Raw genomic sequence first — 25,382 nt, forward strand, 5'->3', positions numbered from 1 at the left:
AAAAAGCACATTTACAGCCTGGTTCAAGAAACGGCTTGGGTTTGAAATGCTGATGTCACTATGGGCACACCCTGTAGGGAGGGTGAATTTTTTTTCGAACACAACAGTTTAGAAGTTATTAGGATCGTTTGATTGTCCAATCAGAGACACAGCTTAGGTCACATGACTGACGGGTGCCCTATAGCTTTTTTTTCTGATAGGAAACTCATAGCTGGCATCATATCAAATGTGGCTACGACAGTGGATTGGCTTCATTTCACAGTATCGAGAACAGACAGGTGACGTCACGGGGACAAGGTTCATGTTTTATATAGTTTATAGTCTGTTAGAAGTTTTTAAGAGCTGTTTTCAAGGAGGGGAGAGTGTAACACACAGCGTCCAGCCCACCGAGAAGAAGTGCTACATTTAGCCTCTTCTTCAGCACCTATCTTTAGTGCAACATTGTCCGCTCTTCTGAATGACAAGGTGCCAGTGTTGCGGCTTCAGCCAACCAAACGTAACCCAGATGGTGCAAGACTCGTCATCCAAGTAACCATGAAAATAGACAACAGTCACAGAGACAGAGAAGACAGTTATTGAAAAAGGTCTTCCTGTATCAACTTCCAAGTTTAATCTAATACAGTAACTGGATTTGGTTGGGTTTTTGAGGATGTTTCATCTCTCCCCCTGAAAGGCTGCTTCAGTCCTAAAAGACTGGTAGATGAGGCTAAAAGCACAAGCCTCTAAGGGTCTGAAGAAGGCTTTCGGAAGAGAGAAGTTACTAGATCATACACTGATTATACGTTGCAGCCTTCACAGACTTTCCACCAAGACTGAACTGATATAATCATTATAGGCTAAAAGTTATGTAGCCTTAAGTAATGATGAATTCATTTTTCAATATCTACTTATTATGATTAATTTCATCATTCTAGTTTAACAAAGGTGTCCATGAATGATTCCAGAATTCAGAATGCTGTCCTTAAGTGAGACAGATATTGGTCAATGGAAAACAACAACTTAGATTTCAGATAAACCAACACAGCCTCGTCACAGTCTCCATGACTGAAAGCTGTTTGAAACAAAGAAGTGGTGAGACAGAGGGAGGGAAGAGTGAGAGAAGAGAGGAAAGAGAGATAAAGAGGCAGAGAGTGAGAGCTAATCTATTACTGATAGTGATTTGGTGCTTGCTGGCGAGGATGGGGAACAGAGGGGTCCATTCATGTGGCTCTTGTCCCAATAGAAGAGATAAGAGAGTAGTGGAGCTCGACTAACTCTGTAATTACACTGCACAAAAGTCTGCAGAGAGGATTTTTTTTCCACTGCTGAAAGCTTCTTATAACACATTTCAACTGACAACACAAGGGTTAAAGGCATTTGAGTCAAAACTAATCCCAAATATACTCTATCTTGTCTGCCATCTGTAAATCCTGTCTGGGTATCATTTGTGTGTCCAGGAGGATGGTGGGTCTGCTCCTGCCGTTCAGCATGTCCCTCCTCTGGGTTCTGTGATCTGTGTGAATATTTGTCTCCACTAGCTTTCCCTGAACACTCTCCATGCAACTCTTTCTTCCTTCGAGCGTCACAGGAGCTCTGACAGGAGGCAATTTTCTGATGTTATTTGGGTGATTTTATTTGCTCAGTAGGGCATCGTGCCCCCCAACCGCCACTGACACATTTCTAGTTCTCAACCGTCTCCCCGGTGCAAAGCCCACCTGAGACATGGTGGAATCAGAGTAATGAAGTACGCAGCACACTGGCAAAGGCATCAATCAGATGACAGCAGGAGGACGGACAACAGAGGAGAGGAGAGGTGGAGAGGCAGCACACAAAAAGAGAATAGGGGAAAAGAATCTCAAAGGAGGGGATGAAATGTGAAGCTTGATGAAGAAACCTGCACACGGTCATGAAATATTACACAGCCATACATTAAGAGGAATGTAAGAGAGTAAGAAGTGAAAGATAAATGTGGAAGGGTCTGGAAAAAAGGACAAGGCCAATAATTTGAGACCGGATATACCCTCCACGGACAGTGTCTGCTTGGGTTCCCCTCTCTGACAGCTTATTAAAGTTTCATGCTAAAATGAGTCAATATTAGAGATGACATTTTCAGGGTGACCAGTCTGGGGCGGATATGGGAATAGGGTAAGGTTCTTGTTGCCATGGTGGCCAAATGACCAGTTGTGGCCAGAGGGCACCAAGACAGGAAGAGAGATACACTAGGTCCACCACACCAGCCAAATGATCTTGTCTCAATTCAGACTGAAAAACGTTATTGGACCAGAGTGAAGCCCTGAGTTAAATTTATGTGTCTGGAAACGTAATAAGGACAAAGATCCCTCTCTGCAAAGCCACAACTCTCTATCACACCAGATCATAAATAAGTTCTTTTACTCACCATATACCTTTAGGGTGCTCCTTAAAGTTTATGATTCAACATATGTTGAGGACAGCCTCAACTTTGGATTCTTAAAACTGAATTCTGCACCTTTTTTTCAGCTGTACACAGATCGAAGCTGGAAAAACAGCTTTGCAGACAGTAAACTTTACAGTCCTTCAGTGTTCAGTAGTCCACAGGTCTTAACCTGAGGCTGAATTTATCACAGAGGTCTCTCCTTTGAAGGAACTGGTGATAAAAACACTGCAAAAAAGCACTTGAAGGTGAAATAAAAAGCCTTTCTGATGTCTTCAGCAGACTCAGAGTGTCAGTGGGGGCAATAAGCTAAGCTATTTCCAAGTGTATCCAGATTGTCTCTATGAGTTCTACTTGCTTTAGGGTTAGAAGTCCCTGAGTGCTCAGATTTTACAGTTTTGACGAGGAGGTTCTTACACTTTCCTATCCAGGACTGTAATTATAGCAGTAAAAACACACACAAAGGCAAATCAAAGCTGTGGCTGCCTTTTGGTGAGTTTATTTTTTAGACACACTCCTGAACAAAATCTTAAGACCAGGGGGGGAAAATAAAAGAATTTGCATTTTGTAGTCTTCAAAATGCAAAAAGAAGAAACAGGAACAAGAGACAAAAAAGAGAGTTGGTAAGTTATTTTGAAGAACATTTTACTCAAAAAGGCTGTTCATCAGCTTTTAAGACCATAGCACGTCCCCTCAAAACAGGTCTGAAAGTGTGAAGAAAAGACTCAGTAGTGAGTAGCCCCACTGTTCTTGTTGACCACTTCAGAAGCGTTACTGGAAAGTCATTTGCTTGAAATGTAATTTCCAACAGTCAGATAAAACTCTAACACAGTGTTGAAAAATGAGAGATTAATAAAGCTTATGACATATTTTTGAAAAAGACACAGCTTTTCTGCAGGCTATTTAACCCTCCCTTGATTTAACTTATTGAAAAATAGTAACTCCTCTATGACCTCCTTTATGCACATATACATGCACACACAAAAGGTTCATGCAGCCTTAACAGGCCTTTTGAAATGCAAAGCCTTATCTGTCTTAATCTGTAGTGCCTCATATTCTAACTCTGGTTGCCATGTCTATTCCTCATTACTACCTTTTTGTCGTTTTCTCTGTGTTTTAAGCTGTCTTGATCATTGGCAGCACAAAGACACGGAGCGACTGGGATCAATCTGTTCTTTGCAATCCCCCAATGTGAAGGAAAATCAGTAGCAACGATGGCTGTAGAAAAAAACACAACCGAACGAAAAAAGAAAAAAGTTAAAAAAAAAAAATCCCTGGGTATTTCATTTTCTTTGAAAAGCAGGGAAGAAAGTGAAGATTACAGTTAAAGCTATTTGAAGCAAATCACACAGTCATGCAGACCTGCAATTTGTTACATTGTTTGAAGATGCAAAGGGGAAAACACGCTGTGAAAGACACACTGTGACTGGAAAAATGGTGATAAATGGAAACATGACAATGCTAAACGATTTTTTTTTTTTTTTTGAGAGACAAATGTCATCATGTGCTCTTTCATCCGTGCCCCCTGCTCTTCCTGTCGGACCTTTAAAGAGGACGTCTGACGGGCCTGAAGCTGGCCACACTGGAACCAGGCAGCTAACAATCACAGTGCCTAACCTTTCATTTCCTGGCTTCAAGTGGAAGATCAAAGACGGCGAACAAATGATTCAGGAGGAGGGGGTTGATAGAGAAAAGGTGCTTTAAAAGACAGTGATAAGGGGAGTTAAAAAGAGGAGAGGAGAATAGTTCAAGAGCGACCTGAATGAAATGATTGACAGTGAAAAACGGAGGTGACAGAGTGCTTTTAAAAAGGGTTGTGGGGGAACAGAAGCAGCAGGAAGTCAGGAGAACTGGCAGACTAATTATTTGAAATGGTTGAAATATCAGATCCTCTTTTTATTCACGTTCTGCCTTCATGGGCTTTCTTCATGGCGCACACATGCATCACGTTGCAACAAAAGCACAACATACTGTACATGCTTAGGTACTCGCTTTCTTTTAGGAGTATTCCAATCAGAACACATTGATGGTCGGGGAAATATTTACAGGATGAGCAACAGACAGGTGATCACGTGTGGCCTCTTTCATGTGGCGTTAGAACTCAACACATATTAAACATGCCACATGCAAATGAATGCAAATTGTGACCGGAGGTGTAATCTCAGCACATTTTACTTCACTCTTTACACACTATCCGTTCAACATGCTTTGATCTGCTAATTCCAGTCTACATGGATGCTCACACGAGCCAGACTGTGGACTTAATCGCATGTAGATTCTTCCTTTTTCATCCCTTCTTGTTTAATCAGTTTACATTTGGGGTAACTTTCTGAAAATAGCTCCTGATAGTAAGGTGAATCAGTGCTTCACGCCATTAGCTGCTGTCCTGGTTTTTCTGTTGGAGAGGAGGAGATAGTGTTAGGTTGTAATTTCACACCTTAACTTGCATTACTCGCACAGCAGCTGGGGAGCGAACACAGAGAAATGTTTAATTTTGATTCTGAGGAATCAGAAAATGTGCAGAGCGAATTAGAATCCTACTAAAGGAAATTGGTTCTGATTTCATCAAAGATGTGTGTGTGTGATAAATTTGCTTGCATGTAACCACACTGTGCAGTGATTCCACCGTGTGTCTTCTAGGGGAACGGAGATGCTAGGACTTGGCATCCTTCCTCTTTAATGAGGATCTCTGGAGATGGCAGGTGTGTGTTCAGCCATTCTTTTACAAGCTTAGCAACAAACAGGCCAGTCCTCTCTCCCTCTCTCTGCAATTACCTCTGTCGTTAGCAGAATCACATTATCAACAACAGCAGTACTGCTAATAAACCCACACAAACACTCCTGAAAAAGTAGCGCTGCATGCTCACCTAGATATTAAAAAGGAAGCAAAGAGGGGAAATGATGCTAAATCAGCACGTGGAGGTTTTTATGATGTCCTGATGTGCTTGATTCAAAGGATTATTGAGCCTCTGCTATCAGATGGTTTCTGTTTTTGGAATGACCTCTTTAATGAGTTCATCTTCGCTCTTTTCAAGCTCATTTTTAAAAACAAACATTTACGTAATTAACTTTACTTAATAGTCCTTGAACTTCTTTTCTTGTGCTTTATTTTTATGATTACTATTTAGGCGTCCCAAGTTTTCCCTCTAATGTAATCTTTTCTGTTGTCATTCAGTCAGAAAGTCACTTAATGTGCTTTGAAAATGGCTTTTAAGATAATGTAGATGATGATGATGATGATGATTCATGTTGGCTGATGTAGCCTCAGTGTGCTTTCATTAGTTGTGGTGCAGTTTAAGATGTGTACCCTCATGGCAGCTTCTCCCTCTCTGTGGAGCTAGTCAACATACAAGGTATTCAGAGCTGTGCATCCCAAAGTTATACGGAGAACACGGGCCCTCTGCAAAAACTCCAGGCACCAATAGGTGAGCACCATTATTATGTTTACTCTTTAAAGCCAGAGTGGTAGCAGGGGAAATCATCCACTCTTCTCTTTCAATCCTAATTTCTTTTTCTCCTTGTGTTTTCTCTCCCTGGCTCAACTTTGTTCCTCAGACTATAGATAACAAACCCCTCCTGTGAGATGCAGGGAGACATTTAAAAACCAAATAATGAACACATTTGGAATTTCAACTCCAAAGGGGGACAAATCTGCAGTGGCACACAGAGGACTTTCATCAGCTGTTTTGAAGTCCAAACTTTTAGGGGAGTTTGTGGCCCCTCAGAAAACATCAGAGCAGTGTAATTACTTGCAAAACGTGTGTGTACTTGTGTGGGTAGCAGGCGTGTCCAACGGGGTAGATAGATAGATTGTGATTATCCAGGGGCTTCAGTTAAATGATGGAGTAAGGTCACTTGTCATTACTGGAGGATTGATTTCTGATTTGGATCACGTCTGTATGTTAGCACTCGCACAGGAAACTAAGTCTGGTGTGACAAACAACAACCCCAGAATCCGCTTCACTGAGTCAAGAAATCCTTGAGAGCAAAACCAAAACCAAAAACAGGTTTGTCATGCTATGGTTGTTGTGAGTAGGTTGGTTAACCTGCTCACACAGCTGGAGATGCAGAAAGCAGTGGGACCATTAGCCTCACTAGGTGGTCACTTCGAGATGGAAGATCACACGCAAACACACACACTGCCACAACCCACCTCCCACTCCCTCCTCTGGGGTCCGTGATTCAGCCGAGCAGGAGTGGAAAGGGAGGGAAGGGTTGGAGGTAGTTCATCCCTTTGAATTCTTGGAGAAGTCTGCTCCGTGTTGTCTCCCGTCAAAGCTTGCCAGGGGTTGCAGGGAGTTTTTTATTTACTGAAGCTGACATGCCAGCAGCGGCAGGGAGCCCTAATTGCTTCACGGCCTCCTTGAGCTGCATGATGCGTTGGCTGTGAACATGGATATCTCACGGAGAGGAATTAAGGGGCAGTGGCAGGGAACGCTACCCCTGTCCACTTTTAAAGACAACCTCGTTGCACGCATGCACAGTGTAATGCACTTACACACCCAAACAAGACAAAGTCCGCGCTCTGTGAGGTGTGAGGAGAAAGGTCTCTAATAGCCTGACTGGACCAGAACGAGTACCAGAGAGAGCTTAAATCCTCCACGCCACACCAACACCCAAACAGAAAGCACAACTCAACACAGACTCAAGTCTCCTACATCTTTTTACACATCCTATTATAATGAGGAGGCTATTCGGAAAATCTAATCTTTGTTGGGCATTACAATGATGCAAAATGAAACTAAAAGACTTGAGCACATTATGCCGATCCACTCACACAGCTCAGATTCTGCATAAACCCTGGTTTAATCAAGACTAATTGTTGAGATTAGGAGGACTTGTGTATGTTAATGCCCAAACAAACACCAAAACTGGAACATGTATTGTCCCCTAGGAGGGTTTACACATTTCTCCCCTGCTATCAGTACATGTTAAGCTGCAAGTCAGCTGAAGACAAATATGATAATAGCTGGTGGATTAAATTAGCGCTTCCTCATTAAAAGTCATCTGGCTTTATTCATGACTGCCAACATCATATTCTGGGTAAAACTTAGAGCTGGGAATTTTTCATGGGAGGCTGTAAAGGATTCAGAGTACAGACATGTCTTCTGTGTCGCGTGTTCTTCATGATCTGATTCATTGATTCCAGACGTTGGCGTGCTGACAGCTACCTTTTTACCTTCCATTTGCTCTGCAGCTCAAACTTTGTACTGCAGCCACTTCCCTCCTGAACACTCTCATCCAAACAGATAAGAACAGCATCTGACAGGCTAATTAATAATGAAAGCTTTCCTCCACCCTGGAATTCTATTCCCCCAATAGGATTTCTATTAATGTTGATTGACCCAGGCTCATGCAGTGCCACTCCGGCACAGCTCACTGCTACCCCAGTACCTCCTTAGGTGCCAGTGCAGGTTAGCTGATACATGAATAATTCCCAGTGGACATTAGCAGTAAGAAGTAGGGCAGAGGATACGCTGGTGTGCTCCTCTTCCCACCCTTGCTCTCAATCCCCTCATCAGCAGGATGTTAATATTTAATTATACAAGCTTCATTTCATACTCTCCAGCCGAAACCATGAGTAGAGACAGAGGTGTGGGGGACCACTATGAGGAAGATGATGAAATAGAATACTGGTCATGGAGGGGGTTGGATGAGGATACAGGAGGAAAAAGGGCAAAAGAAGTAGAGCGTGTAGGAGTAAGATAGTAGAGCCATTATGTCTGAAAGTTTAACCAGGCAAGTCAGTCAAATACCATTACAGATGTGGCCGCGTATTGAAGCGTTCACTTCCAACAGATTTAAACAAGAACTTTGACTGTATATATCAGAACCACCTCTATACAGAGACATCTAACAGACTAGGTGCTGGGGAGGAAATTGACGGTTGACTCACAATACAAAATGATACAACAAGATAGAATAAGATACAATATGATAAGATATGATATTATAAGCCGCAGTCTTCAAAGTTATTTTTGGGGGGGCTTATATGTCTTAAATTGGATAGGAGAGAGGGACAGTGGATAGGGGAGGAAACAGGGCAAGAGCGGGGGGTGACATACAGGAAAGAGGCCACAGGCTGGATTCATACCTTGGCCACCTGCATGAGGACAAACCTCATGGAGAGCAACCTAAACCACCAGGCCATCTGCACTTCAGATTAAATTCACAACAATACAATATAATACAGTCTGATAAGATGCAATGTGATACATGATATGATAAGACAAGCTGAACATACAATCAGGAACAGTGCGATGTGATATGATGTGATACATTTAGGGCCTGACATCAACACCCACCAACCCGCCAAATGCAGGTGAATTTCAGCAGTGGAAGGTAACAACGCTACGCCCATTAGCCACTTTGGCAGGTTGAATTATTTAATTGTAGTTTCCTGAAACGGCATCTGGAATACTAAACCAATTGCAATATGAGACTATGACTAGGGATGGGTACCAAATTAGATACATTTATAGGTACGGACCAAATTCAGTCAAAAGTACTAGGTACCGATTCACCTAAAACCGAAAGGTACCATTGTTTAGGTACCTAAATGCGTCCTTGTGACTTGAGGGAGTGGAAAAGTAGGTGATTTTCCATGCTGGACATGAACACAGCATTGCAAGGTTATATAGCGAAGAAGAAATATGTTTTATTGAAAAACATTGAGATTCTATTATGAAACATATCAATATTTTCTTACCATATAAACACAAAAAAGTATAGAAAATTGGTACCGTTGATGACTGATACTCATTGCCAGGTGCCCAGCATCAGTACCATATCATTTCACGGGTGAAAGGTACCCATCCCTAACTACGACACTCCAACTCCCATGAGCACTGCCTGCACATAGTGTTTGCTCATTAGTCCATTTGTGAAGTCTTTTGCTGATGTAATTGCTGACAGGCGCTCAGACTTCATCTACAGCCACAGTTACAAGTGAGTTGAACTCTCTCTGTAGACTGGAGTGTATCCTTCACCCTTCCTCCTTTCGGCATAAAAAACTGGATCAGGTTTTCCTCAATTTCTTCTCTACATGATGTAACATGCTGATTTAAAGTGACCAGGAAATTCCTTTTAAGCGCTAAACTTTTTCAGTTAAAGTATCAATATTCATCCTGAGGGCATAAATAATCGTATCACAAGGGTCAAGACAGCCACATTTTGCTGAATTGATATTTTGTCCCAGCCTTGGTGTAAAGTGTAAAGAGCTCTTATGAGAATATAATACAGCCGTAAATACAAGTACAGAGGCTTAGGGAATACCTTAGTACAGGGCCAATAATTCTGTGAAGCACTCTTGCCTTTATGTGGAATCATTTTCTTTAACTTATAACTTTTTCTGTAGTGGCGAAATGTTCATCATTCAATTTTTTATATATATCTTTCTACCAGTATGATAAAGGCTTTTTATTATTCATTCATTCATTTTAATAATCCCTCCACATGTTAGTGTTGCTATATGATAGTGTGTTGTAAGCAAAGTCCTCCCCGATCTTCCCTTTTCTTCTCTTGTATCTGTTCCTTTTCTCATCTTCCTTGTTTGAAGGAACTTCAGACTTTCCGGCACTTCCTTTTCCCACTAAATCAACTTTAAAGTTTTGCTAAAGTTCACAGTGGAAACTGCAGATAACTTTGTGTCAAAGCAGAACGTTTCTAATCTTTGAGCCATAATTAACTCTAATAACAGGATAACTGAATCCATGCCTTCCTAAAGTGTTGCTCAGTACATATTGCTGTTTTTTCTTCTGGCTGATAAGAGCCTGGGCTTCTCACACGGCACATTATCTGACAGAGGAATGGACTTTAATGATACAAACAGACAAATTAGGCTGCTGTGTACATAAGGGTTCCTCTCGGTCTAGCTTCACACTGTTTACATTTTATCCATGCTCGCCTTCGGCCTGACATCTCCTGTCAGCGTCCACAAGATAATGATGAGGAGGTTCAGGGCGCTGCTGTAACTTCTTAGCGATGTGAAGGTGAAATGTACATTTTAATGGAAATATCCCAGGAACCTGCATGTGGAGTATTCAATGTTGAAAGTTCATACTAATATTAGACCTCTGGGCTATTTCCTTTTCAACCAGTCTTGTAGGAGGGAGATCTTACAGATGAAGTGGTAGAGCATTAATAATTTATGTGTGAGCCTTTTTATAGAGCACAGCTCTTGAGATTCATAATTCTTTTCACATTAGGCTTTGGAAAAAAAGTTAAAGTTTTAATAAATAGGTATTAAAACTTTAACTGATATTAATAGCAGCAATTAAAGGGCATACTGTGGAGTTATGCATCATTCTGTAGTGGTAGAGTGGAAAAACCCACTCAGCAGAACCTCCGTCTGTCTCTCTCCTGCTCTTTCTCCCCACATCTCTCTTTATTTCCTCCTTTCACTTCATCAATGTCTCCTTTCCAAACTAAGATACTATTCAGGATTGACACTCCATTGCAGGCATTGAATAGAAACATTAACATCTGTGCAAACCTTTTATGGCTGTCATAAATAAAAAAAAATGTTCAGTCTGCTATAAATGTGTTGGACGCAGCGTTTTACTCCACCTCATCATTCCATAATCAATTCAGCGAACATTACCACTACAAGATGAGAGCGCCTGACCATCCGTGCTCGTGATTGATGAGCAATTTTCCTTGTCTCCTCACATCACCGTTTCCTCCACTGAGCCAGGTCAAATGGTGTGTGTTAGTTGGCTGATAATCATTCATTTTAGTTTATGGAGTGGAACCTATGCTGGGTGGTCTTGTCATTATAGACATTAGAATGCGCGTCACTGCTGGAGGTGGTAAGCGCATGCATGTGAGGCTGTTTTAACCTAAGCTCTATTTCACAGGTGACTGAAGGAGGCTGTGTGCATTTTACTGCTGTTTGTATCCACTGGCTCTTGGACGCAAGTACATCAGCTCTTTCACCGTGGCTAGCTTTAGTAGCACTAGAGGGTCTCAGTGGGATTCTCCTCCTCCTCCCTGTCTCTCTGTTTTGGGTTTGCTCTGATGCACTACTCTTGCAGGGGAGATCTGGTAGGAGGCAGAAAAGACAGTGTGTTTCCTTTGTTCTGCAGCTCTGAACACAGCGCTATTATTTTCTCACTGGAGCTAAAAGAAAGGGTTGACTTAAATAATGGCTTCTGTGTTCTAATTTGTGTAGGGACTTATCCTGCCGCTTGGCTAGTGTAATGCGAGAGTGTCTTGTGAGTTGATCAGGGAGCGCAGAATGAAATAGTAGAGAAGGGAAATGAAGACAGAGGGTGAAATGGAGAGAATGAGACAGAAAGAATGGGAGGAATTGAGAGTTGAGGAGGGAGAGAAGTTCTGCTTCTGTGCTCTGGTGATTCCCGATGAAATTGATTCTCATACCTCCAGAGATCTCCCACTGTCCCTCTTTCTCTCCCTCGTTCTCCTCTATTACATACCTGTCCAGAGGATGAATGATCTACACATTTACCCATGAGTACCGCTGACCGGTACACGCATCGGTGACTTCCAGTGCTTAGGGACCTCCCGAATGGAGTGAAGGAGAGACAGAGTGGGAAAGACGATGGAGATGGCGATGGAAAGGGACGGGGAGAGTAAAGAGAGACAATTATGCTGTAGATGGTCCAAGAATGGGAATTAGAGAGTCAAAGTGAGTGAAGCAATGAAGAATAGAGTGACAGAGTGAAACAGAGTGGAGGTGAAGTAAGGGTGGCAGATAGAGAAGTGCAGGTGAAAGCAGCAGATAATGGAGGCAATGAGTTAGTGTATTAAGAGGACAGGAATAGAATGAAACACGAGGGTAAAAAGAGAGCCGGTATCCCCTGTGAGACAAACAGATCAGATGGAGAACAAGTTCCAGGGTGGAGGTGTATCAGTGTTTTTTTTTTCTTTTTTCACCCCACCGAATAGCTCAGAGGGAGGCAATCAGGCCTGTGCCTGTAGCTTCAACCCAGCAGTTCACCGCTGCTTTTCCCGGGGGATAGGTGTCACTCGTGTGGAGAAAGAGAGCAGCCACTTTAATGAATGGAGCTCTTTATCTGAGGCTGAACAGCGAGTTATTACCTACTGAGTAGACACTATGGAGCAGGCTCTATTTCCACAGCCGCGATCCCCAGGGCAGGGCAGGAGAGAGGAGGGGAAAGGAGAGGAGAGGAGAGCAGGAGAGGGAAGGAGGAAGGAGGAAGAGTTCATATTTGGTGCCTTATTTTGTAACAAAGTATGACATCTCTGGCCTCCATGCTATAACAAAGCCCTGAAGCATGGCTGAGCATCTCTGACGAGAAGAGCATTAGTGTGGAAGGCTGCAGGAAAACCGCACAATAATAACACCCACTGGGAAGGCCTCAAACTCTGCTGAATCTTTCCTACTTCCTGCTCCATCCCTACCAGGGAGATGTGAATATTTTAGAAGTAGTCCAGAAAGCACCATTGTATTTTTGAAAACTTATTGAATTGCAAAGTTTCCGTCTGTGTTTTGAAATAAGGTCATAAAAAAAGAAGGGTTTGGGGTTCACAAAGTAGGTCGTAAATTCAATCATGAGCAGAAAGTTGAAGCAAAGTTTGTTCTCTATTGGATGGAAACTCCAGATTGAAAGCAGAGAAGTGTACATATTTGAGTTATGTTCTTGTTTTGGGTGAGCTTGGGTAATCACATTTTACAAAGGTGGTGCGGATTTTATGGGCTATCTGTGAGGCCCGTGGGAAATGTCAACAACCTCCTAAATCCCTGAAGCGCTGGATTGGTGATTCTTAACCGCCCTTTAAAAGAAGCATGAGTGATCACTCGTCTACATCTGTTAACCCTGCAATAGACGAACCTGACCTCCTGTTAGAGTACGCTGCAACCAGCCTCATGTGGTTGAAGTTGAAGACAACTCTTGCAACAATAATTATGGTAATCTGTATGTATAAGGCACATTAATGCAAATAGATGCAAAATATTGTGCTTACAAGAGATGAAACAAAGAGGAAACAAATGCAAGAGTAAAGGCAATATATTCATCCACTTCCCTGATTCAGGAGGTAGTTAACCTGTAATAGTCCCTGAATCTCCCCATTATATCTGTCTGCAGGTAGAGCGGTGCTGATGGAGGAGGATGGAGCCAGTCTAAACCCTCTGTTCTAAAGCTCTGCGGGCTCTGAGAGCAGCGCGGCTCCCCTGACGCTGCCTGATGGCTTTAATTGGCCTCCTCTGTCTGGGAGCAGAGCACAGGAATCCCGACTCACTAATGGAGTGAGCTGCAACAAAGTGAAAGAGTGGAGTGTGCGCATACATGTTGGTTCGCACTTATTTTAACGAACATGGAAACACACGAAAATATAGGACGCATTTAATCCACGTGGGAGCCTCTCAATCTCTGTCTGAGACGTAAATCCATACAACTCCCAAAATCCTGCCACAGATATCTGATCTTATGTGAATTTACTCATCCAGGACAAACCTTCAGAAAGTGGCTGTTTGATACCTGTCTGAAAACACTCCTCAGGGTTTTGTTGATGGAAAAAAAAATGCCACACTTCTAAAAGCAGAAAAAGCACTCCTGCAAAAGCTGGTATTAGGTTGTCTGATACATAAGCCTGCAAAAGATGTTAGAGGAAGACAGAATAAGAACTGAAAAGTACCGGATGTACCACTGACCCTTTGGAAACTGCTGCATTTGGAGTAAATCTACTGGAGTATGTCGGTCTTTTAAGTCATATATTGGAAAGTCAGGGTTTCAATCTCGAAAATCAGAGAAAAGACATCTGTTATTTATGGTTAACTCTTGGGAATGATTATAGATGTTATTATTCTCCTTGGCAGATGCTGTTTGTACTAAGCGACCATCTCCAGAGCATTGCAAAGATGAGAAAAGAACAAGAATGAGAGAAATATACAGACGGGCAAACAGACTGGGATACTACTGTTAGAAGAACACAAGCATTCATGAACTCCTTCTCTATCAAATGAGGATCTCAGACAGACTGAAGCAGAGACCACTCCCTGTGTTTCATTGTTCAGCTGGGAATTACAGTGCCGTGGAAGGGGAATCTCTGAAAGCTACATAAACACACTACACATGCAGCAACTCCCCACTGCCTCCATATCACAAACAGACCTTGATAAAAGTACACGAAGAAGAGACGACAAAATTGTGACAGGAAATGTCAGAGAAGTCAATGTGGAAAGGATTTTGGAAAAGGAAGAGTAGAATTGAACTTTACAGTGGTAGCGTGATCCTCTTTAGCATCTGAGCTGTGCGCATTTACAGAGTGAATGTGAGCGCAGGTTTCACATATCTGTGAAGTGTACAGGAACAAAGCAGACAGAGAAGATCAATCTGCAAAACTCAACACATCCCAGCACCAGCTGTCACTCTAATTGCTTCACTCCACTGTCATCTTTAGCATCAATAGCATGCTAACGCTGCAGCAGGTACTGCTGTGTATGTCTGCAAAGATTCCTCTCCTTCTAATGAGAGCTGGGTTTCCATCAAGAGCCAACATTTCTTTTCTGTAGTGGCTACAGACCCTCTGTATGTAGAGTTAAGTTGTGTACTGTATTCACGGCATTATGGCTTTGTGCCCATCTGGGTTCTTAATGGGCTAAGCAGTGTTTACTTTTCAAAGACTTCCACATGAATTATTGATGGCAGCGAGCTGATTTGTGTGCAGATTTTGCCTTGAATAATCCATCTGGGCCTACATCGCTTCCTAGGTGCCATTTCTCTCTCCAGGGTAAACAGGCTGACTGGAAACTTAGGTAGCTTTGCACTTTAATTTGTTATCCTGATTTGTGCTGAGTGTAAAATGGTTACTTAAAGTGGTGCACTTAAAAATCAACGCTTAGGAGGACGGGCTCTGTGAGCACAACAGGAAGGTGATGTAAGAGCATTTGTTCTCTGGCTTGAGCTTGGAGACATGCATGAATTATGTCGAATGGGTGAACTAACAGCCGCTTTTAAATAATCCTTCATTTGCTCCCATGCAGCTGGCTGATCTTTTTATCATTTGCAAACAGTTAATACCTGATCCTTTAGGGCATTTGGGAGGCATGCGATCATCCACCCCTCGCTTCTTTTTCCAGTTTTAAACTTATCAAGATGTTATTTAACAGCAGATTCTCATCCTCCTCTTTCTGAATCTCTCACGCTTTTCTGATGTTTCTCCTCTGAGAAAAGGATTTCTGCTCCTTTTCCTGGTTGAGAGATGTCTGTTTATTCACTGTGGTTGCCTTCGCTTACCCCTGCATGGTTTCCAGTGGAGAATGCCTCTGGGGTCCTCCTTTGTTTGGTTTCAAAGCGCAAAGGGAACCCTGCAAGTTTCAAGGTGCTGAAGAAGGAAATGTGCTGCCTAAGAAGCCAAAGCAGCACACACAACTGAATATGTGATACTTCATCACACCCACTTTTGCTCCTCTCTGTTTCTGTCCTCTTCGCTATTACGGCACATTTTTATTGCATGTGCCTAACAGGCTAGAGTGAGGATTACTTTTAAAAAGTGTGATGATATTGGCTTGTACGACTGAGCGCAACACGAAGGAGAATTAGGATAGTTATCAGAGAAAGTGCGAAAGACGCTGGAGAGGAGCTGAAGGAAGACTAAACTTCTACATTTGAGATTTCCTTCCCACTGCGCACGTATGAGCGATGCCAATTTGTCCAGACCCCGATTCATTTTCTTGGCCCTCTTTGGTGTCAGAAAACGAAAAGGCTTTTCATCTGAAGTTTGGTAATAAACTCTTGGATTGGATCCATCCCTCGGACAGAAATGAACAAGCGAAGAATAAAGAGACGATTCCTCAGCAGTCTGTCGGTCTGAGGCAACTGGCTCTGGCTTTGTGTGTGTGTGTGTGTGTGTGTGTGTGTGTGTGTGTGTGTGTGTGTGTGTGTGTGTGTGTGTGTGTGTGTTCGGTGTGTGTGGTTTATCATTTACATGTACTTATTTTGTTTTGGCTTGAGAAAACCCATCTGCCATTACTGTGGTGACATGCCTCTGAGCAGTAGACAAGGTTTGGGAGCGCTGCACTGTAGACGGAATAAGCCTGTTTAATTAGTGTGACTGTGGAGTCATGAGATGTGTTTATCTCATTACAGGATTTGAATGAATATTCACACGTTCTTGCACAGACATTCATGGCTGGTTTTACATGTAAGAAAAAGAAACCACCAAGTGTGAAGAGGGGGAATACTAATTCAAAAGTTGATATGAGGTGTAATGTGTGTCATTGTTGATTAGAAACACTGCTCTCAGTGTAACGTGACTGACAGGATTTTTTGGTGGTTGTTTCTCATATTTTGGTGTGTGGTGTGCACCGGTGCATGAAGAACACTCCCCATGAATCTCTCAGGTTTCTCAGGTGTGTGTGTCCCGAGCAGAGATTGATGTACTCTGTCTTCCACTCCATGTCTGTCCCTCCCTCATTCACCCCGCTGAGCTAATCCAAGCTGGCCAAATCCCTCGGCCGTAGGAGCCGTCCTGCTGGGTGCAATATGCCACCCGCTTCCCCGGCAATGCCAGCCTTGTTGGGCGTCCCAGCCCAACTGCGGCGCCCTGTCAGTAAACAGACGAAGATGTATGATTCGTTTAAGTGACTCGGAGCAGGCAGTCCTGTGACAATAACATGTTGAATAATGAAGAGCTATGTGCTCTACAGGGTTTGTTTCTTGCAAGCTCTCGTCTTCAGGATTCTACCCACACACCATCACACATACAATCAGCTGCTGTCTTCTCAACAGGCTCTGCTATGTGAAGCCTACATGCTTGACTTGAGAACTCCCTCCTCCATTTCAGTCAGTGTTTTACTCCACCGAGCAGGCCAAAGAATATCAAATTAAGTTCATCCGTCAAGGGAACAAGCTGTTCTCATATCTAATTGGCAGTTGAGGCTTAAGAACAGGATTCTATCTGAAGAGAAGTGATCAGTTTACTTCCATCTCCACTCTTTTTGTTACACTCGTCTCGGCTTTTAGCCTTCTCTCTTTGTCTTTCAGTGAGAAATGTTTCAATGCCCAGACAGCCTTAATGAGTCGAAGATGGGGGTCTGCTGAGGCTCCCTTTGTGTGGTTTTGACTTTATCTTTATCTCTGGCAAACACTCAATTGGACATGTTGCAAGGTTTAGCCAGGCAAACAAAGTGCATTATCAGCCTCTTGTGAGCAATAACGGAAAGCCTTTCACATTGTTGCAGCAGAAAATCTACTTTCCCTCTCATGAAGGGGTGACATTATCCACCATGTCCTCTTTTTTTCCCCCACCAATTCTGTCACTGAGATTTCAATTTTGCCTGTTGACGTGAACCCACAGTGGGCTCTGGTGGCATTTAAATTACATATAGGCTGTACCTTATTAGATGGTCTGCTGGAGTCAATACAGAAAAGTCATGTCCATAGCGACCCCTCTCTCCTGTAGAGCACACGCAGCTGAATTAAGAAAATAAAAATTGAAGGTCAAGGTAATCATGGCTTTCTTCAAATGGATTCAGAGTAGCCTCTGGAAGAATACCATGCATGGTCTCACTAACTCATTAAGTAACTGCAAAAGGCAAAGTCTGACAGCAGCACCTGGTACTGAGGTAAAATGTACCTGAGAACAAGTCAGGATGAGGCTCTTGTATATTGAAATTAAACCATGGATATAAATGTAGCAGGGTTTCCCTTGAATCTTTCGACAGCCTTTGTTAGCAGGAGTTTCAGACTAAATAAAGGCCCAGATAAAAACTAGTTTAGTGATGTTACTTAAACAAAGAGCCACTACAGAAGAGTTTATAGGAATTCCAAAATATCTTCTGTAGTGTAGTGGCTCTCTGAAATGTTAGCAGTCTTGAGAGAAAGGCTAAATGCATGGACCAGCTGAGGCCAATGCAACTTTCATTGGCTACATAAGCTCACAATCATCAGAGTATCCAGAAAACGTCAAAGTGCCATCCATTCTTACAGTGAAGGTAGCAGCTTTGACTGCATTCAAACTCATACTGAAATAATCCACAGATTATACACACTCATGAGACACTTTGCAATGAGAAGAGCAATAACAGTCTACTGCACTCATATACCCATGATGATATAATATTGTTAATTGTAGAAATGCACACTAAAGTAATTGTTTTAATTATGTTTCAGACATCTGCAATCAGAGCAGTTAGACCTGAAAGCTTTTTGATCACATATTTATCATCTGCTGGTGCAGGTGCTTCTTTGTTTTACTTTGATTCTTATGTTTTCCTAACTGTCGACACTCAGTGGAAATCACTGTCATTAATCTTCTTTTACCAGAGTTTGCTTATATTAAGGACATTATGACGTATCCTCTTGACAATACTTTGACAGCTCTCAGAACCCACCTGCACACACAGCAGTCTACCTGCTTGTTTTTCTCCGACTTTCACTTCTGTTCGTTCATTACTGTTAAAAGCAGAGGTAGACTGCTGGCTTTCTATTCATAAAACTTCTTCCATATGTATTTTACTGTCTGATTTTTGTTGGGCTTGCTGCATGATTCAAAGAATGCTGAAAGAAGTGTGGTGGTTGGTGCGTCAAAAAACTTGGTTTGGATGCAAACATAACTAATGCATAAATTGAAATGGATTATACCACATTGATTAATACTCCCCTGAGGTTATACCATTAAAGATTTTGGTGATCTTCTGGTCATTCAATTAACCTCACTGGCAAACCAAAGTTTCACTCTGTCAGCGAATTAGCTCATCGTGTACTGGGTTGAATAAGTTGAAAAATCCTTACATACACAGCTTGTTGATTTATTCTATTAAAAATTTTGGGTGTTTGCATTACCACAGATTGACTTTTTTTTGGTGTGAAACTACTTTAAAGGGTTAATTATCAGCAGCACCTCCTTGTGTGTCTAAACTTACTTTTACCACAGCATGCAACGCACCACATCTTTTTTAGACCGAGTGGTGCATCCTGCCCCACCTTTAACCATTTCTCTTTTCTGCATGTGTCTGGTTTAAAGTTTTCACCTGCAGCAGGTTATACATAATTTTGCACAGTGATATAAGATGAAAGTACGATCATTTTAGAGCAGATCCATCTGTGGTCAAGGCCTGTTGTTCAACAGGCTGATGTTCAAAAACAACCTAAAATATAGAATGTACCACCTGCAAACAACTTCCAAACAATGGTGTGAGACGGTACGTACTGATTTTAAAATTTGCACCCAAGTGAGTGGATTACTACAAAGAATGGTTTTAGCTTTAGTTGGGGGAGTTAGCGTTGTTATAGGGGAGGCAGCTGTTGGATGTGGCAAGCTGGGTTGTAGTTTTTGTAGGTGGGATAGAGGTTGTTTCTATTTTTATTTATTTAATTTGATTTATTGTCATTTATTAAAGGGAAGTTTGGGGAGGGGGGGTGTTAGATCAGGGGTCACCTTTTGGAGATCGAGGGGTATCTCAAGGGAAACGAGTGATCGGAGAGCTACTTGTCTGAAACAAACTTGCTCAACAAAATTGCACAGATCACATGTTCAAAAACAAGGAGAGCTGCTGGGTGCTTAAGACCATCTCACGTGGATTTAAAAAAAAAAAAAAAAGGTCAGCAGTCAAAAATACACTTGGGCAGCCTGCCCAGGTACTGTCGTCGAGTGGACAACACTAGCCACATATACATGGACCCAAATATTCAGCTTGTATTCGGTTTATTTGCTCAAACAGAGAGAATTTAACCTTTGTATATACCTCATTCCCAAACAAAAGTGCCAATCCAAATGGACATTGACGTGGTTTCACAGGGGTGGAATATTCCTTTCCCCAAACTGATTGAGGTATCATGTATCCACTCAAATGGAAAGTTGTTAGGGTGCGTTCATTCAGCTCATGCTCAGATATGACGCAAGACACAACTAGAGACATTCCTCAATTTCTTTCTGTTTGTTTACTGTTGTTTGCACATGCCCCATTGACTATTCTGTCTGATTGTAGCGGCGCATGTAGACCAGAGATTGGAAAATTATTTTCCTTGTATACTATTATTTTTGGGAGAAGTCATTCAGAAAGATTCCATTCAGAAAGACAAAAAACTCCTCATGTAACCGTGGCTACTGACAGGTCACAGATATGGGCTTCATGGAGTCTAAAGTGAATCACAACAACAGTTGGTTTACTAAGACACAAAATGGGTGATGTATTGCCATGATTTGCTACTAGGCAACTTGTGATGAAATTGCTTTGCCAAGATTCATCAATAGAAGTATAAAAATGTGGCCAATTAAAATGAGCAACTTTGCTTCATGCCTTTGAAGAACTTAGAAGGTTAGGAGTCTTTTTGTTTTTCAGCTTTCAGGTTATGACCACAACTTGTGCTTCCTCATTCACTGAACACTTAAACAAAAGAGGAGAGGGGATCAAGGGACACGATGTGGTTCTAATTGTATTCTTTCTTAAATGAGAGCACACATGGTCTCTCACCAATCATTATTTACACCCCAGTTAGTAATCAACCCAATGTTTATTACTGCAGCTCATCTGAACAACACTGCAAACTCATTTCCCCCAGTCAGAAAGGCTTTTTGCGGCTGGATTTACAAGACTGTTAATAGCCGAGAAGTTCACATGAGGATTACTGCTCTGTGATTATCAGTAACCAATTTAGAGAATTTGAAAATCTGTGTTAAATGCATTTTTCAAGAGTGCAAACACAAACCAATTGTCTTGTTTCTCTTCTGGTCTTTTCTGTGTTTTGAGTTTGGATTAGAGATATCTTCTGTTCTTTCATGTAAGTCTCTGCAGTGCTGTTAGAGGAAGCCGTTAGCTAATTGCTAAAAATACCAAAACATCAAAAAAGGAGGAAACAACAACTTAAGACGAATTATTTATACATGAAGATACTTTTAAGCAGCTTCAGGCATAAGTTAAAAGGTCATTGACAATGATCAGTTACAGCAAATAAATCCTTGATTAGGCAGCAGTAGATCTGTCCGCTAAATGTTTTAAACATACAAAAGTAAATGATCTTCAGCTCTACATTAGATGCAATGGTGAACCTACCACTTCTCAAGAGAGTGTAAAATAAAAAAAAATATCCCACTCTAGAAACTCACAAGCCAGGAGTTGAGTCCTCGTCATGGTAGCTTTGCTTTGACTCAACTTCCTGAGCCGAATGGAGTGTTTCCTTGAAGAATTATACCTTCAAGTGGTTTCTCAAAGTTCTTTAAGACGGCTTTGCAAACAAAGAGTAGCACCAGAGTCTGGAGGCATCAGCCCACGCTGGCAGAAATGCACATACATTTATCCTGTCTTTAGATTCCTCCACATGAGGCTGAACAGGTATTCCCACGTGAAGATGAAGCTACCAGTATGGGGAAAGAGTTTGTTCCCATTCTTAGTAGAAGAAAACGGAATAAAACAGATGGAAGATGTGAGGTTTCTTTGTGTAGACGTGTGCTGACAGTTAAATTAGCATGTGTGGCTAATGGGGGCAAAAAGTGCTAAGCCCTTGTATGCATCCTTTCAGTCTGATTAACAGGCAGCTTGTTGACCCAACCATTGCCTCTGTCACTCTGTTTCTCAGCCTCTCAACTCACAAACATCCTTCCACTCTGACACTGACACGCAGAGTGGCACACACGCGCAGAAACACTACAGAGCAAGTGCACATTAGGCTGCCATGCATGTCCAGAGAGGAGGTAACTTAATCTAATGGTGAAGAATGTCTAAGAGATGAATCTTGAAATGTTCAAACAGGCTTTTGAGATGTACGATTTTTGATTGATCTTCTGTCAGGCTGCTTTTTAGCAAAATTGAGAGGCAGCGAAAATCACAGATCACAGCATGCATCTTGAATGGAGCGAGTGGAGTTGTTTGCAATCTGCTCATCAAGGCGAGGGCTAAATCTCTCTCATGCAGCTTACTTTTATTCTCCACCTTCCTGCACATTGAGGGAATCAATAGGCAGATTGCTGTCTCCAGATCTCTCTGTCATCCTGTGTTTCTCCCAATCACTTTGGTGTGAATACTCTTGGTACCATATTAGTGCCATGAATCCTCACCCTTGTAAAATGGGATAAGAGGATTTGTGTATGTGCATGCACATGTGAGTTGTGCTGTGCAATCTGTGCATGCACGTGCATAAATGGTAGCTGATATGCATTAAAGACAGCACAGTTGGGTATTACCACATATCAGTGTGCCTGTCTTCTCCTAGCGGGAGTCTGAATGTTTCATCTAATCATTAAACGCTGACAGGCTTCACAGAGTAGTGCCACTGATCCCCGTCAGAGGACTAAGGGGCCTGACTTCATTAGCTCTGTTAGTACAAAGCTGCTTTACCCTCACTCACGCCTGGCTTAACCTGCACAGCGATAAATGCTGCAAGGAGGAGGGGAGATAGGCAGAGGGAAGGGGATGGAATTAAACGAAAAGGATGGACAAAGGTGTTTAAAGAGAGGCAAAGGTGCCAAAGTCAGGTACAGAGGAAGAGCTAGAGAGAAGGAGAACTCGGAGCGTGTGAACCTACAGCATTCAGAGACAAGGGAGAGGTTGAAGCTCAAAGTGGCGTTTGAACTGAGAGGGATTTACAAATGTAAGAACCAGCACAACAATCAATTCACTCGCCTGGTAATTAATCAATTATTACGCTGTCGCATCGACAGGTAAAGTGCTTCAGCGAGAATTCAGCGTGAGCCTCCTCTGAGTTGAAGAATTAGCATTGACCTCTGTGCACAATTTGCATCCACACTCATGCACAAGCTAATCCATGCCTGCGCACAAAGCATGTAAAGATATGCACACACATCGTTGTTCTCAGCATATTTCGCCACCACTATTCATCTGGTTTCCCTCCTACCAGGACACCCCCTCCCCTACCAAAACACTCTGTCTTTTTCTCCTGCCAGCAGAGGTTTTTGGCCGGCTTAAGTACGCCCACAGGCCCCTGAGGGACAGCCCGTGACGGATGGCACTGCGTGTGACTCCGATTCGATTCAGCCCATTTGATAAATTTATTGCTGGCATTTTGAAAATGAAATTAGAGGGACGACTCCTGGAGACTGTTTTTCCAGCACAGGTGCCATAAATACACTTCATTTGGCAGAGCGGAGGGAGGAGGAGAGTGAGGGGGCTGCGAGGCAGTGGATAAAGGATGTCATGGTAGGGGGGCAGATCGTGGGGATGTTCCACTGGAGATGAGAGCTAAAGAATAAGGTCACATTATAATGAGGTCCTGTATTAATCATTTTATTGGTGAGTTACAACAGAAAAGGTTATTCAGCCACAGTACGACGAGTGTGGACCCTGTACTGGCCTTCGGTTGTACAAATGTAAGACAGCGTTGTACCTTTTTTAAACAGGAGAAAACCCACATCACTCATGTTGAATGGGAACAGATTGAGACTGCAGGTAGTTCACATTGAAAGTGTGCAGAGATGTCCTGCTTTCATTCAGACACATTCAAAACACACATAAAGACATGCATGTGTACAAAATGTTTGCCCCAATGCCCTGTGGCTCCTCAGAACCAATAATACTGTCGTGGATGCGAAACCATCCATAACCAGCAGTGAATGGATGAATACGGCAGGGTGTATCTCTCCGTGTGCAGCACAAAAAGAACCAGAATGTTTCCGCTGGTACAGCTGACTGAACAGACTTTAGTTTGGCATATTGAAGAAGAAAGACATACAAACACAAAAAAAGTCACACACAAGCATGGGAACATGCATGCTAACAAAAGAGAGCATTCATTCCCTGTCCGGAATGTCTGGCTTTACTTATCTCCCCTCTCATTCAGAAGTGTGTGTGTGGGGATGATGTACACCATGCCAGCCTCTGCTCTCCTCTAACATTCATCAGAGAGGGCGGCCCAGGCGACAACATCACTTACCTTTATGGGCCTTTCTGACAGCATCATACACTGCATAGTGGCTGCATGCATAGGCCTCACAAATCTGTGTATGTGTGTGTGTTGGTGAGGGTGAGGGTACACTATGTGTAACCTGTCACCCTGTTGCACTCTATCAAAGACTCTTGTTTCATGTCGACATGTAGCGCCGACAGATCTTAAACTGTGAGGATAAACATGTCACTGTGCTCAGGTTTGTTGAAATCTACATGTTGAGCACATCGTATCAAAACTCAGGTGACAATGGAAATATTTTCACCTGCTTTCTCTTCAAGCTTGTACAAAACAACAGATAAGTTCTCATAAGCACAGCTGGAATCCAAAGAAAGTTTCAACAAAACCAGCAGGGAGTGTTCCTCAGTGATTGTACGTCTCTGCTTTGCAATCACAGAGCGTGACATACACTCTGCCACAACTGTACCTCCACTATGAATCCTGCAGGCTGCCACTCACAACCAAACCCCCGGAGCTGCTTGGGAAGTTTAACCGTGTGGCCCTGTAATCGCTCAAATTTAAAACAGCCTACAGTTACATCCCTAAAAACATCTCCAGAGTCTTCCTGGAGATGCTTTATGCAAAAATTCACCTCCCTCACTCTTCCATTAACAAGCACATGAAAGTGTGGAGGAGTCAGAACAGCACTGTGATTAGACCTAACATGAGACACACAGAAAGCGATGCATAAACTCAGGCTGTAGGCTGTCGATCATCGCAGGAGAGCGGGATAATTTAGTCTAGGTGTCAGTGGGTGTGAGTGATTGACTTTGTAATCAAACAGATTGTTCTGTAACAGAAACACTGGATGATTCAGTTTCAAATCAACATCAACAACACGGTGGAATGTTTTTCATCTCATTAGCCCAAAAAAAGAAAGGAAACAAGCACAGAAGCGCACCCACACAGCACCCATCTCAGATTGCATGGGGAGCCACAGGTGAGTGATGGAGAGCTGTCTTACCTTTTTGTGATGACACGGTGGTATCTGTAGATAAAAGAGAGGAGACACACAGAGGAATGTGTTAGCAGCTGACAGCAGGCTGTATAGCAGACACATAAAATGCAGGAGATGACAGCAGCAGCGGTGATTTGCTGCGAGGGAAACGAGCCACCCAAGAGGATAAACAGACACAAGGGGGGGTGAGGTTGTGCAGAACCAG

General features: G+C 42.6%; 1 protein-coding gene across 2 annotated transcripts in view; it reads right to left on the reverse strand.

The window, feature by feature from the left end:
* Positions 1 to 25,382, reverse strand: part of LOC141799037 (cadherin-4-like) — a 283,324-nt gene that overhangs the window by 132,671 nt on the left and 125,271 nt on the right. Inside the window, exon 3 of one of the 2 annotated variants that reach the window (XM_074681079.1) lies at positions 25,184 to 25,207. The exons of the other annotated variant lie outside the window; for it this stretch is intronic. Coding sequence (XP_074537180.1) covers positions 25,184 to 25,207 — 24 coding nt within the window. The remainder of the gene's footprint in view (positions 1 to 25,183; positions 25,208 to 25,382) is intronic. 2 annotated transcript variants of the gene reach the window in all.

Source organism: Halichoeres trimaculatus, unplaced genomic scaffold (genome assembly GCF_033239565.1).
Source record: "Halichoeres trimaculatus isolate MK-OKI-2021-1 unplaced genomic scaffold, fHalTri1.1 fHalTri1_scaffold_11, whole genome shotgun sequence".
Lineage (NCBI taxonomy): Eukaryota > Metazoa > Chordata > Actinopteri > Labriformes > Labridae > Halichoeres > Halichoeres trimaculatus.